Source organism: Geotrypetes seraphini, chromosome 8, assembly GCF_902459505.1.
Source record: "Geotrypetes seraphini chromosome 8, aGeoSer1.1, whole genome shotgun sequence".
NCBI classification, from domain to species: Eukaryota; Metazoa; Chordata; class Amphibia; order Gymnophiona; family Dermophiidae; genus Geotrypetes; species Geotrypetes seraphini.
This window is the reverse complement of record NC_047091.1, coordinates 138,969,829-138,984,336: the sequence shown is the minus strand read 5'-3', so window position 1 is coordinate 138,984,336 and position 14,508 is coordinate 138,969,829. Positions and strand designations below refer to the sequence as shown.

At 46.3% G+C, this 14,508-nt stretch overlaps 1 protein-coding gene across 1 annotated transcript in view; it reads right to left on the bottom strand.

Moving 5' to 3' along the window:
• LOC117366224 overlaps window positions 1-7,565 on the bottom strand; it is a 75,020-nt gene extending 67,455 nt beyond the window's left edge. Inside the window, exon 1 of the mRNA XM_033957472.1 lies at window positions 7,040-7,565. Coding sequence (XP_033813363.1) covers window positions 7,040-7,126 — 87 coding nt within the window. The 5' untranslated portion in view covers window positions 7,127-7,565. The remainder of the gene's footprint in view (window positions 1-7,039) is intronic.
• Between the last annotated feature and the right edge of the window lie 6,943 nt (window positions 7,566-14,508).

Genomic DNA, 14,508 nt, shown 5'->3' with positions numbered 1-14,508 from the left:
AGAGTATATGGAGGAAGGTAGTATAAAAGTGTGAATATTATGCACTGCAATTAAAGAAAAAGTTGTTTTATCTACCAAATATCCTGCAGGGGTTTCATGCCTCACTCTCATCACAGAATCCTGTCAATCTGCCTTAGGAGCTCAAGGCTACAGAATGGGATCTCTGGCTGCTAAGTACCAGCAGAAATAGCCATGGGGCAACCATGTGTTTGCCATCACCGTCCTAACCCCACCATGTGGAGGGTTTCCTGAAGTGTAAAAGGTTAACTGATTTCACCTGGAACTGTCTACCTCAGAAAGTAAACACTTGAAACTTCAGCATTAGCAGAGGGCTGGCTTCAGATTAGTGCATGACTCACCCAGAGGGGATCAGGCCAAACTTTCTTCCACCACAACAGCTATTGTATTTGCTTTCTGGGCCCTATATAGGGTTTCAACTAGCCTCAAGCTGGAGTTTTATTTACCTCCCACACTAACAACTTGAGGGGAAATAAGGGGCTTTCAAAAACTGCTTTTCCTTCTTTTTTATAAACTGACCACAAATCGGTTTGAGTTATAAAATATTATATTTAATTGAAGCCCTTACTCTGAGCCTTTAAATCTAGCCAGACTGAAAACATACAGTTTCAACAAAGCCTACAAAGAAGGAAATACCTAGTCTAGGCAGCTGTGGTAAGAGCGGATAGCGTAGCTGGTTTTAAGAAAGGTTTGGACAAGTTCCTGGAGGAACAGTCCATAGTCTGTTATTGAGAAAGACATGGGGGAAGCCACTGCTTGCCCTGGATCGGTAGCATGGAATATTGCTACTCCTTGGGTTTTGGCCAGGTACTAACCTGGATTGGCCACTGAGAGAACGGGCTACTGGACCATTGGTCTGACCCAGTATGGCTATTCTTATGTGAGCCAAGTATAGGACATTTAAGCCACTGTAACATCACTGATGAAGTTGGTTCTGAGGCACTGTGGAATGAGACATTATGACATCACAATCTCAGGTCTAGAATGTTGCTCTCATTGGGGTTCCGGAATCTTGCTATTCTATGAGATGCTGGAATATTGCTACTCCATGGGTTTTGGCCAGGTACTAGTGACCTGGATTGGCCATTGTGAGAACAGGCTACTGGGCTTGATGGACCATTGGTCTGACCCAGTAAGGCTATTCTTATGTTCCTATGTGCCTTGGCCAGTTACATTGATGCCTAGTTATCCACTTCTAGGCTAGAGATTTGGGGACAGTCCTGGTTTTCTAACTACCCCATCCATTATGGAACTTGCAGCACCGATTTCATTGTGCAGGCAGTGGTGGAGAGAGGCTTAGAGGCACTGGGGGCAGAGGCACCCCTCCCCCACCCCAGTCGCTGCCCCCACCACGCCTTCCCCACTCTTCTCTGCTGCGCGTGCCCCCTTCCCTTCTTCTGTACTTCTAGTTGTTCACTGCCACGAGTAACAACTTCAACGTGCTCCTCGCGACCCCAGTGGCTCTCCCTCTGACGTCACTTCTCAGGCACAGCACCCAGAAATGGCATCAGGGTCTTCCTGATATCCACTAAAAGGGTTCCCATAATCATGCTGTAAACCTAACCCTAACACTACATAGGAAATGAATATTTTAAGTGTAGTGGGGGGGGGGGGGTCCCACCTCAAAAAAGAGGGTTACTTTGTAACCCTCAAAAAGACAAAATAGTATCCTGTCGGGGCAGAACTCCCAGTCAGTGTGTGCATTTGTCCAATCTGCATGGTCCGGTTTTAGAGGAGAAAAAAAAGGGAATTTTCGGAAGCCCTTTTTTCCTCAAGTTGTTCGTGTGGGACTAAAAAAAACTTCAGCTTGAGGCTAATATGATCCAGAAAGCAGATGTATAATAGCTGGATGAACTGAATCAACATTAGCCATCCCTTATAAACTTGCAGCCACTCGGATACTTCCAGCAGCTTCCCTGGCTAAGGGGCCATTTTGCAAATCTGCGTTAAATGCTAAACATGGCAAAAAATGGCTTACCGTACTCAAGACATGTTAAAGCATCCAGTGTTATTTCTTGCATTAGCACACTGTACCTGCAAGCTAATATTTATTTTCTGTTGTTTTTGGCTGGGGGGGTGTCACAGGTGGGGGATGGACGTGGCAGCATTAACCAGCTACTACGCTGATGTGGTAACTGGTTAATGATCAAAGGAACCAGGCGAAGAGGGCGACCTGTAATCAGATGGCTGGACACATTGAAAACAACCTTGGGGATGACACTGGAGGACCTTAAAGGACTCCCCTCATTCTATAAATCTGCAAGCCCAACTTAACACGTGGCGTGCAAAGTTGCATACCCAAGTTATACAATAAGGACAGTTAAATGTGTAACTTAATTGAATAATCAGAGGGTAATAATAAACCATAAACCATAATTGGTTTTAACAACCAAAATTATTGGCAACAGTTGGTGTTAATTGGTTATAATTAGTTTCAGGCATAACAGCCTTTAGTCAGTGTTCTACAACTGAATGTCATTTTCATAGAAACTCATGCAACCTCCTTCTATCATCGGAATCTAATGCAGCAATCCTTCATTCATTTTACAGAGAAACAGCTTAAATCGTCATCGACCCTTGGTTCATTCTTTTTGGTAGCTAGATTCCGATGGTCCATGAATGGTAGTAAAAGAAACTGGACGAAAATATAAAGAATAGATTGCATGAGTGTTGATGCACTAGTTTGACTGAAAGTGCGACCAGATAGTAATACACCGTAACTGCAGATATGTAATTTTCATAGTGTGTAACTGCAAGGGGGCGTAGACCTGGGAGGGGCATGGGCGGGTTAGCGGTGTGCCTGGCACTTATGTAGCATCTTATAGAACCCTTGCCCTAACTATGGGTCTATCTTTTCTATTTGATGTTTGGCCTTCCTTGCCTTCTGCTTTAATTGCACTTGGTAGATTGTACACCGCCTAGGCCCGTGTGTCAGCCCAGAAGGTTTAGAAAGTCTAAATCAGGGATCTCAAAGTCCCTCCTTGAGGGCAGCATTCCAGTCGGGTTTTCAGGTTTTCCCCAATAAATATGCATGAGATCTATTAGCGTACAATGAAAGCAGTGCATGCAAATAGATCTCATGCATATTGTGACAGGGAAGCTCCTGTCACAGTGAAAACTACTGCTAAAACTCCCCAGAATGCAGCACAGGGCTCTGTGAAACCCGGCATGGAGCCAGAACAGCTGGCTCAGCCAAAAGAATACAAGCCAAGGCAGGTCCCAGCACAGCTGAAGAGCCAATTAGGGAAGGCTCTGCAAACCACTAATTGCCCCTATCACTCCTTTCCAGAGGTCAGGGAGAAACCTGAGACCAATTTAGAGAGGGGTGGAGTCAGACCCGGGAGTTTGCCTTATAGGCAAAGTAAGTTGGCAAACTTGGGGGAGGAGAAAGGAGGCGAGAGCAAGAGAAGGAGGACACAGCTGTCTCTGATGAGAGAAGCCAAATCACTCAAGGAGTTTCCAGGTCACAGAGGGTGCCTAAGACCCAGCATGAGCGTATGGCAAGAGGCCAACACCTAAGGAAAGGTGGTACAGCACTTGGGAGGTACAGTGACTGGCAGCTTAAACCCCAGAGAGAAGGGCTGGAAAATTATCCCCAGGGAAAGACTGCAGGTATTTTGGCAGACTTGCAGAGAGGGGGATGGGAAGCACCGCCTGGGGAAAGTGAGGAAATGTTAAGCCAGAGTTCCCATGAGGGTGAATGGGAAATGTGCAGTGTCCTGAGTGATAATATGAGTGAAGAGGACATGGACCTGGGGGAATACAGTTTTTGAAAGTCCTCAGCTAATCTCCTGAAGAACGTTCTCCCCTTGTTTACTTGTTTCACACGGAAGCCAGAGCAGTGCTGGCAAAGCTAATGAGGTGATAAAAACATGTTAAGAAGATAAAGAGAGCTGAGAGGGGAAAAGGCTTGACTCAAGCCGTGCTCAGCTAGCAAAGCCAGAAGGTGTTAAGGTCCAGAGAGTTCAATAAATCCCAGTGGGGATACGAGCCAAGGAAGGCATTGAACTGACATAATATTTTGATGTTATAGTATTTTCTTTTTTTGATAAGGAGGGGCAATCCAGCTTCTCAGTAAAACACCTGAGACTCACCTGGACTGTAATAGAATAGTGTGCAGGATGCACCCAAAGAACTGTAACCAACCAAGGTGAATGTTTTCTTTTTGCTTCTGTTTTCTTTTCTTTGTACTTTGGGACACTAATAAACCTGGTACTGTTTTTCAAGGAATCCGGTATCCGGGTCTTCCTTTCACCACCATATAAAAGGCGTACTAAAATTCTTGCTTGTGGTCCAGGCCGGTGTTTCCCACCTACTCAGGGACGGGTCCGGCCACAATATTCATTGGGGAAATCCTGAAAACCCGACTGGATTGCGGCCCTCAAGGAGGGACTTTGAGATCCCTGGTCTAAATAAATTATAAAACAATTTACACCAGATATTTAGCTAGCAGAAGTGCTCGCTCCTAAAGCCAGGTATTTAATTGCAGACTTTAGTATTGCTGGTATAGAATTTGTGTTCCAGAACAACAAAAGAAATTGACCCTATTTCCTCCACAGAAAAAAAAACACACACAAAGAAACCCAAAAACTTGTGGAGAAACGAAGTCCAAGTTGATGGCTTTATTAAGACAAACAATTAATCCACAAAAAAATATCTAGGGCTGGAATCTCTAGAAACATATGGACCCTACACAGTCCGTGTTTCGACACAGTTGTCTTCTTCAGGGGTCCCTACTGGTCCTAAAATTGAACTTGTGGATTAAAACAAAAATCTCTACATAAAACCGATGCGCTTGAAACAACAGCGTCACACTCCAAACTCCCAGGCTCAAATTTGTGTTCCTCCCAGTGCTGAACTTTATTTATTTATTTTAAAATTTCTATACCGTTTTTTTTCCAAGACAGTTTACAAAAAGTTACATACATACAATATTAAAACAAATCCGAACAAAAGCTGACAGATTCAATCCGTACATAAGATCAATTACTCATAGAAATGCATTTGCAAATAGTTGTGTTTTTTTTAACATTTCCTGAATGAGTTCCTGTCTCTATATTTATGAATTTGACCAACAAGGCTATTCCACAACTTTACTCCAGCACATATAAAAGTCATGGTGAGCTACAAAGAATTGCCCTGTGTATAAAGTAATGCGATATATCTGTCTAAAGCAGGGGTAGGCAATTCCGGTCCTCGATAGCCGGAGCCAGGTCAGGTTTTCAGGATATCCACAATGAATATGTATGAGATGGATTTGCATGCACTGCCTCCTTGAGATGCAAATCTATCTCATGCATATTTATGGTGGATATCCTGAAAACCTGACCTAGCTCCGGCTCTCGAGGACTGGAATTGCCTACCCCACTCTAAAAAACTATACTGCACCATTCAGTACCTGAGAGGGCAAGGGTGTCAAAATCTCTCCTCGAGGGCCGCAATCCAGTCAGGTTTTCAGGATTTCCCCAATGAATATGCATGAGATCTATTAGCGTACAATGAAAGCAGTGCATGCAAATAGATCTCATGCATATTCATTGGGGAAATCCTGAAAACCCGACTGGATTGCGGCCCTCGAGGAGGGACTTTGACACCCTTGTGATAGGGGACTAGAATGGGGCTAAGATACAGAGATACTGGCAGTGGATCTAGTGACTGAGGAGGAGTGGGACGAGGCGGGGCAGAGAGGAGAAGAGGTGCTGGCACCTCCATCAACATGGCACCCGGGGCGGACTACTCCCCCCCCCCCCCCCCCTCTTATTACACCAATGAAAATATGGTAGTGATCCACACCTGACCCCCGCAATGCTGGAGACCTAATTCACCGAGGTTTTGAATCTATTGGGAGGTGGCTGCTCCCCAATTACTAATGGCTGGCAGGAGGGCAGTGCCCTACTTCGGGGGCTGGCCTATTAGGCAAGACTACATGGTTGCCTAGGACAGCAGCTTCGGGGGGGGGGGGTAGCAAAGAAAAGAGGCAGTCAAAACAAACCGAGGGATGCTGACAGCCACTGAAACTCGAAAAAACATCACTGCTACTTATACCTGCAGGAAGGGGGTTAGGTTTAGGCAATTTTCAAATAGCCCCATTCACCTGAGTCAATGACTTTTGTTATGATCAGTGTAGGATGGTCATTACTGCTGAGTTTCATTATCAAAATCTTGAGGGTGGGGTAGAAGGCTAGAAACCTGAAAATGAAGGGGGGGGGGGAAGGGGGAGGAGGAATAAAGGTGAAGATTTGTTTAGGGTGCCCAATATTCCTGCACTGAGCCAGATGCTTCCTGGGGAACCAAAATGGGTCTCTCCAGTGGAACCAGGTGTTTCCCCAGTTCCAGGGTGTGAAAACTCGTTTAGATCCCCGGTGTGAGGGGCCTCTGAAAAGTTCTCAGCCCAAGCCAAGACGTAATTCCACACTTTTCTTGACACTTCGTTTCATTTCATATCACTGAAACAAAAAAGTGCCAAGAAAAGTGTGGAATAACTTGAGAGTTTCACGCTCCACATCATTCTCTTGGCTGAGCTGAGAACTTTTCAGCAGCCCCTGAAGAATTTCAAATTTCTTTTCTTGCACTTCTGGGTAAGAAGCAAAGTCAGCAAAGTGCTTAAAGCTTAATTAAACGAACCGCATACCACTTACCTAAAACAGGGGGGGGGGCACAGGTGGGGAACTGGAGTCCAATCTTCCCTGCATCTGTGCTTTCACTTGGGCTTGGGGCAACTCAAGGTGGTCTGTCTCCTCTATCCTTCCCCGGGGGGGGTTCGGGGGGGGGGGGGGGAGGCGAATAGACAAAAAACAGTACCCGGACACTAACAGATGGACAGACAAGGGGCATCTGAGGATCCTCTTCCACCCCAACCCTAACCAGGGCAAAGGACAGTGGACGGATGGAGCAACGGGGGATCCTAGTAATCAGTTCTTAGCCCTGAGAAAGGAGGGACAGAGAGAGCGATGTAGCGAAGTTTCAGACTGGGGCTGCAAACTCTGCTGGGGAGGAGAAGGGCTGATCTGGGACACTTTACCTTGGCTTCTCCTGGCTTCCAGATCCACAGGCAAAGGGCTGTCATGAAAGTCCAACGCAGGGAGTCGGGGGGCAGATGGCTCCCCATGATCCGCTGAATGGATGTGAGGGACTCGGTGGCATCCAGCGAGCAGCTGCTCTTCCCCCGCCTGGACCCCTCTCTCCCTTCTTATTGTGTGTCCCTCCTCCTCCTCGCTCCCCTGTGTGCAACTCTCCCTTAGTGCTGCATACCCTGTGCCTAACCCTTCCCTCTGTGCCTTTCCTACCTTTCACCCCCCACCCCCTTTGTAATCCTTCCCTCTATGGAGCTCTCTCCAGCCTCTCTCACCTTAACAGAATCCCTGCCCTCTCTGCTGTGCTACTCAGTGCTGTCTCCTGTAACCTCTTCCTTGCGTGTGCCTCTCCAGCCCTTCTCTCCCCTGTATAACCCTTCTCTTTTTGTGTATCTTTCCTACCCTCTCCCCACCATGGAACCTTTCCTTCTGTTGTGCTCTCTCCCTCCCCGAACGTGGGTCTCTCCAGATCCTCTCTCCTCTGTGTAACCCCTCCCTCTATGTATCTTTCCTCCCTTCTTTCTTCTGTGTAACCCTTCCCTCTCTTTGTGTATCTTTCCCATCTTACCCCCTCTCCGTAAGCCTTTTCTCCGTTTGTCTATCCAGCCCTTCTCCCCTCTCAGTAATTTTCCTGCCCTCTCCCCTCTGCTATGTAACCCTTCCCCTCTGTGCTGTGTGCTCCTCCAGTCCCGTGTCCTCTGTGCAGACCTTCCCTCTGTCCCCTCTGCGTATAACCCTTCCCGGGGGGTTTCTCTCTCCAGCCCCGCATCTCTGCGGTTTAACCTCTCTCTGAAGAGGTACATTGGGGTCCCTCCTACCCTATCCTCGGGTATCCCTTCTCTTTGTATGACGTCACTTACTGGTTTCTCTATATAATCCTGCATCTCTTTGCCTCTCTTTTTGTTTATCTCCACTGGTCCCTGTGTTGTAAACCTTCTCCCGGATGTAGCTCTCTCTTTTATCCCACTCCTCGTCCTGCTTTGGTTTGATTTGCTGTGCTCAGCTTTGCCCGGGTAAGGTGGACATAAAGAGATGACTTTCATTTTTCCTCTTTTCTCACTTATACATTGAGGAGGGGGGAATTTCATACCCTAGTGTCTTTCTCTCCCTCTCTCCTCCACAGCATTCCCTGCAGCATTTGGACAGAGAAGCATGAGCAAAGCACCTTTTTTTCCCCCGTGTACCAGCTTAAGTGTGGTCTTCTGGGTGCTTTGCATGGATTTTTTTTCAATCTGGTATTTGTTTTTGAAACTCTGTATTTCAGATTTAATGCTGGTTTGAGGCTGGTTCATGAGTTTTTGTAAATTGCTAAGGGTATTAATTTTGGATCGTGTAATGTACTATCCTTTTGGGCAAATTCTTTTGGGCAGATCCTTTTGGGCAAATTCAAAAAATCTGTTTTAGAAACCAGATATTCTTTATTACATTTTTGATCCCTCAATAGCACTTTATTAAGCTACTCATATTTTTCCCACAATAGTCTTTTACCATTTTAAAGTTTCTAAGAGGATTAAGCTATGTTTATACTTACGTAACATAGAAACAGACGGCAGATAAGGGCCACGGCCACGGCCACGGCCCATCTAGTCTGCCCACCCTAATGCCTTGTGAATAGATCCCATGTGCCGATCCCATTTGGCCTTAAAATCAGGCACACTGCTGGCCTCAATCACCAGCAGTGGAAGACTATTCCAGCGATCAACCACCCTTTCAGTGAAAAAGAATTTCCTGGTGTCACCTCGTAGTTTCCCGCCCCTGATTTTCCACGGATGCCCTCTTGTTGCCTTGGGTCCCTTGAAAAAGAAGATATCTTCCTCCGCTTTGATGCGGCCCATAAGATACTTGAACGTCTCAATCATGTCCCCCCTCTCTCTGCGCTCCTCGAGCGAGTATAGCTATAGTTTGTCTAATCGTTCTTCGTACGGCAGATCCTTAAGTCCCGAGACCATCCGGGTGGCCATTCTCTGAACCGACTCCAGTCTCAGCACATCCTTGTGATAATGCGGCCTCCACTAGAAGAGTCTTGCTTGTCAATATTTTATTTATAAAGGCCTAGATTCACTAAACTCACCAATCTGATCTGATCCATGGGCGATCCGTGGTCGAGTTTTCCCGGGCAACCGATTCACTACGAGTCATCATGCAAATTAATTTGATCGGACACATTCCCCACAACGACCCCACGGATCGCTGCAGAGCAATCCTGCCACATGCTCAGACCATCTTCGCCGCACAAGCAAGGTCAAAACAACGGGGGGGGGGGGGCTTTAATGGAACAGAACACACTTTAGCTAAATGGAACAGAACACGCTGCAGCCAGGAACCGAACACGTTTTTAACCCGCGGGTTAAAACCACGGACTCGCACTGCAGGGAAGGGTGGCAGAGAGCAGGAGAGTTGGCAGAGCTTGCCTTCTTGTGCTTTTTGCACAAGGGAGATGAGATTTCAGGGCTGCAGGGCTGGGATTTCAGGGCGTCAGAGAGCAGGACAGTCGGCAAGGCCGTGAGCGACTGGTCCTCAGCAGTTGCTTCTTTTTGGATCGGCCAGCCCAATCGGTGTTCCTTCTTCAGTTTAGTGAATCGCTGCCTTCCTACTTTGCATGCCATTTCCCCCCATTTGCATGTGCGGATCGGATCGGGCAGAAGGTTAGTGAATTGGGTCGGGGTCGCAAACTGGTTGGGACAGATCGGTAAGCTTAGTGAATCTAGCCCAAAGTCTGTGTAGAACAGGAATGGGCAAACGGTCTTCAAGAGCCACAATTCAGTCAGGATTTCATCAAAGAATATGCACAAGATCTCTTTGCATACCGTGAAGGCAACAGATTTAAATAGATCCCACATATAAAGATCTATATCTATTTTCTATTATCTATGGTTTTCTATTGCTGGGCCCGTTCTCTGGATTTTCCCCAGGTGTGAGTTGTGATTACTGAGAGCCCTCCATCTTACACTGAATCATCCTGGAGTTGAAGTTTTTCTACTTTATTATATCTGCTGCTATTGGTTTTACATACACAGGGAGAGATTTTTTTGTGGGCCCTATAGTTTCATCTTTCCTTTTGGATTATATATATTTTGGGACTGATTGAGCAAATGAGTATGGGGGGTTGTAAGAGTTAAAAACAGCCTCAAAAAGATGGGGTTTTAGCCTAAATTCAAAGAGGGCCAGAGAAGGAGCAAGACGCATACAAGGTATTTTATTTTGCTGCTGTTCAGTTTTCATAAGCAGGGCTCAGATTCCAGACATCTGCCATGTACAGAGTAACCAATGACTTATAAAGCGACCCAGCTGTATGAAAATGAAACAAGAAACTGCTGAGGGTGAAGAGGGGCCAGCATGAGGGGGGAAAAGCGAGAAATAGGCATGGAGCTGAAAAAAACCAGTCCACTTAGCAGCACACACCAAGCGCGTGAATATGGAACCAAAATGAGCAGCACGTGTATAAAATGAGACACAATTCTCACTGCCAACTTTTAAATTCTAAAAAAAAAAGGTTAAGACAAAGAATGAGCAAACTTGCAGGGCTGCCCAAGTCCAGTCCTCGAGATCTACTGGCAGGCCAGGTTTTCAGGATATTCACAATGAATATGAATGAGAGAGATTTGCCTGCACTGCCTTCTTGGTATGTAAATCTCTCTCATACATATTCATTGTGGATATTCTGAAAACCTGGCCTGTCAGTAGATCTCGAGGACCAGACTTGGGCAGCCCTGGAGTAAAGGATTAGAAGTCTGATTTCTAAAATGACATATCATCCTTCTAGACTGGGTGGGGGGGGGGGGGGGTGGGGGGGAGCAGACAAGCAAGCAAGGGGAGACACAGGAACCAGAGAGGAGATATTAGACTAAAGTGGTGGGGGTGGGGGTACAAGCATAAACAATGCCCCTCAGATGTTGAAGACCCAGGGTACCCAATGGCTGGCTGCTACCCTTGAGAATTGGAATTTAAGTCTCCTGCCTTAAGCTGTCCTTCAAAGACTCCCTTGCAGGACCATTCCAAGCAGTGTGAGCACCTCCTAGAAGAGCACCTACCTTGCCTACCATTACAGCCAAGCATCGTCGGAGTTGGGGCTGAGTTGTTCTTCTGGCTTTGTCTGGAGGGGGGGCATTGGGGTAGTGTCCCCTATCGAGAGAAGAGCTGGGTTAGCAGGAGGATTATCTGTTGCTGCTGGTCCATCCACTGTTGGCTCCCCGCACACCTGGCGAAATGCCCCATGGTCACTGGAGTCTTTCTTGGGTGGTGCAGAGCCCGCAGAGGAGTGGGAGGATGTTCCTCTGCATCTATGCCGGTGCCCATGGTTGCATTTCTGGCTGCGCCTGGAGGTGGAAGATGAAGAATGGGCTCCTCCTGCTGTGGTGCCTCATTGATCTGTACCTGGATGAGTGCTCTTTCCGCTGACCAGGGGCATCTGACAGTCCATGTCTGCTTCACTGAGCCCTTGGTGAAGTTTTTACAGGGCAGGGAACAGCTCGGGAGAATGTTTCCCCCCTTCCTTCATGGGGGCATGGCCAGATGTGTCACATCGTCGATGATGTCAGTGCTGACACACTGAGGAGAGCTCCGATGCATTTCTCTTGTTGCCGAGGCGGAAGGAAGGCCTGCTCGCCTATTGGCTGCTGACAGTTTGGATCATGGCTGGTTGCTAAGGCAGGGAGGAGGGGGCTGTTCCTGGGTTGGCTGCCAGCAATCCTGCACATGGCCGGCCTTCAGGACTCCTGTGTCTTCGGAGGGGAGCAATGGGGGTGAGAGCCAGGCCCAGAGGTGCTATGGATGGCTTTTTTGAAAGTAGGGTCCTCGTGGTAGGGAGACAGCTGATTCGGAGAAGGAACAGAGGTGTTGGGCAGCTCCACAGATCAGGTCGAGGGTGCAATGGGGCCCTTGTAGTTGCAGGGGTTTTCTTGGGTTCCTGGGAGAGACTTATCGAGTTTGTCCCAGTGGAAGCTGCAGATGGAGTGCACCAGAGGTGTCTTGCGCTTCTCTCCTCTTCAAGAAGTCATTCAGGGCCCACTTCCTGAGCTTACTTACACACGGATATATGCGGGCACAGTACAAGCAGGGCTGATCCTCATGCATCGTGCCCAAGCAGCAGACGTAAAATCATGAGGATCCAGCATACTCATCCCTCTTCTTGCAGCCAAGGCACTTCTTTGAGGATTCTGGCATCTTGACTAGGTAAGTTGGTTCTTAGGTGGAGAGCTGTAGAAGATCCGACTGTTGGGAACAGGCAAAAACTTTAGAATGAGGAAGATGGGAAAAGGAGGGACATACGGGGGACTTGCATGAGCGTGCCCAGGGGGTCCCAGCAACCAACAAGCTCAGAGAGGAAAAACCAAACAAACCACCTCTCTGAGCTATTGGAGAGCTTCTCCGGCCAATTGGAGCTATCGGGGACATCACCCATTTGTGGATGACTCATCCTGCTTGTCCTAGGACAATAATTTTGTAACCTTGTGCATTTGAATTGCCTGCACATAGCTCACTATGGCCCTGCTCCCTTGTAATATCATCCATGGCACTAAAATGGCATGTGTTCAATTAGGGTGTACAATAGTGAAATGGTGTCATAGCTGTTAAATTAGCAGATGCATTACATGCCACAAGTGATTCACATTTTCACTGGGTGGGGGAATTGTAAATTGCTATTCACTAATTTGTATCTATCAGACCATTGCTTTATGGTTTCTTTCATTTTATTTCCTCTGCACTGCAGGTTTTCCTATTTATAGCTATTTGTCCAAAAGATACTTCATTTCCTATATTTGAATGTGTGCTTGCAATAAAGGGCATTTTAACAAACATTTCATCATAAGGTCACCAGTCAGCTGTGTTCTAGGTGTTTCTGATGGTACTAGCTTACAGTTTTGGTGACGAACAGTACAGTAGCATCGTGGTTTAATTACATCTATGACACGCTGGAGGGGGCATTGTACCAAAAGGATTCAAATTGGTTAGAGCCTCTTTCTATGAAACTGGTAGCTGGTAACACATTTTGTTTTGGAAATGAGAGAGAAATTGTTTAATTTGTTCTATATTTGCTGATAGCAAAGTTTATTTTTAAACTGCAGTATGTGAAGGGATGTATTCCATTCCCCGAAGAAAGTAAATATCAGCATAAGTTTCAAAAGTAGGCTGCAAGCTGCCTACTTCTTTCTCTCTTCTTTCTGCCTCATGGAAGCTCTCCCACCCTCCCTCCCCAATTACATGGCGAGCATGGCCATGTGTACTATAGTGGTGGCAATACTCAGTGCTGGAAACTCACTCTGCCCCCTTGTATGCCTAGCCAAGCCCCAGTGCCTGTCATCTTGCCAGGTTCCATCACATCATAGGCCTCAGATTCTGAATGGTGAAAGATTTGGGGGAGCGGGGGGGAAAGCTAGATCATAAATGAGTAAGGTTACCAGATTTTGTGGAGCCCAAAACCTGACGTGTGGCCCCCGAGCAAGGTGAGCATGTATGGATATGATGTGATGACATCACGTGCACATCCACGTGATGTCATCGTGTCACATCTGCAAATGCTCTGAGGCATTCCAGATGTGGCCCCAAGTTCAGCACTTCGAAAACCAGGACAAACAGCTGTTCTTTTTAAATCTATCCAGTCACCCAGATAGTCCTCCGAAAAGAGAACACGTCCATGTTTTCCCAGACATCTGGTAACCCTATAAATGAGGGACTGTCAAAAAGAGAGGTGCTTACTAATGCCATTCTCTCTTCTTTCTGCCTCATGGAAGCTCTCCCACCCTCCCTCCCCAATTACTGATGTTATTTCTTGTTACCATCCTACTGTATCTTTGCGTAGATTAGGTTTCAGGATGTCTTTGTTGGTTAATTTGGATATTTGCGCCTTGTAACAATTTAATCTTTTTTTTTTATTATTCTTTTACAATTCAATATCAAGCATTGCATTCTTGAAAAGAGATCAAAATATCTAAAAATGAGAAAATTTTAACATATGTACTAAGAAATACAATCAACTATTTAGTCCACAAAATTTGGAATCAAGAGAGAAAATAAATTTCAATTAATTGAACAAAATTATACAGATATAGAATAACAGCAATGGATATCCTCCCTACAGCCGGTAGACAGGTCATTCATCCATGGACTAAGAAACCAACCCTTCTTTTGGCCCTAAAAAATCTAATAACTGCTTGGGCTCAAAGAAAAGGAAATTTTCATTTTGATAAGAAATAAAACATTTTGCTGGAAATTTAAGCAAAAAAGTAGCCCCAAGGGCCAGGGTTCTTGGCCGCAAAGCCAAGAACTCTTTTCTATGCCTCTGGGTTTTCAAAGCTAGGTCCGGAAAAATTCTAACATTGAGCCCAAAAATTTATCATTTAGATGACGGAAATATAGGCATAAAACATATTCTCTATCACTTTCCAAAGCTAGAGTCAATAAGAGAGTGGTTCTATCC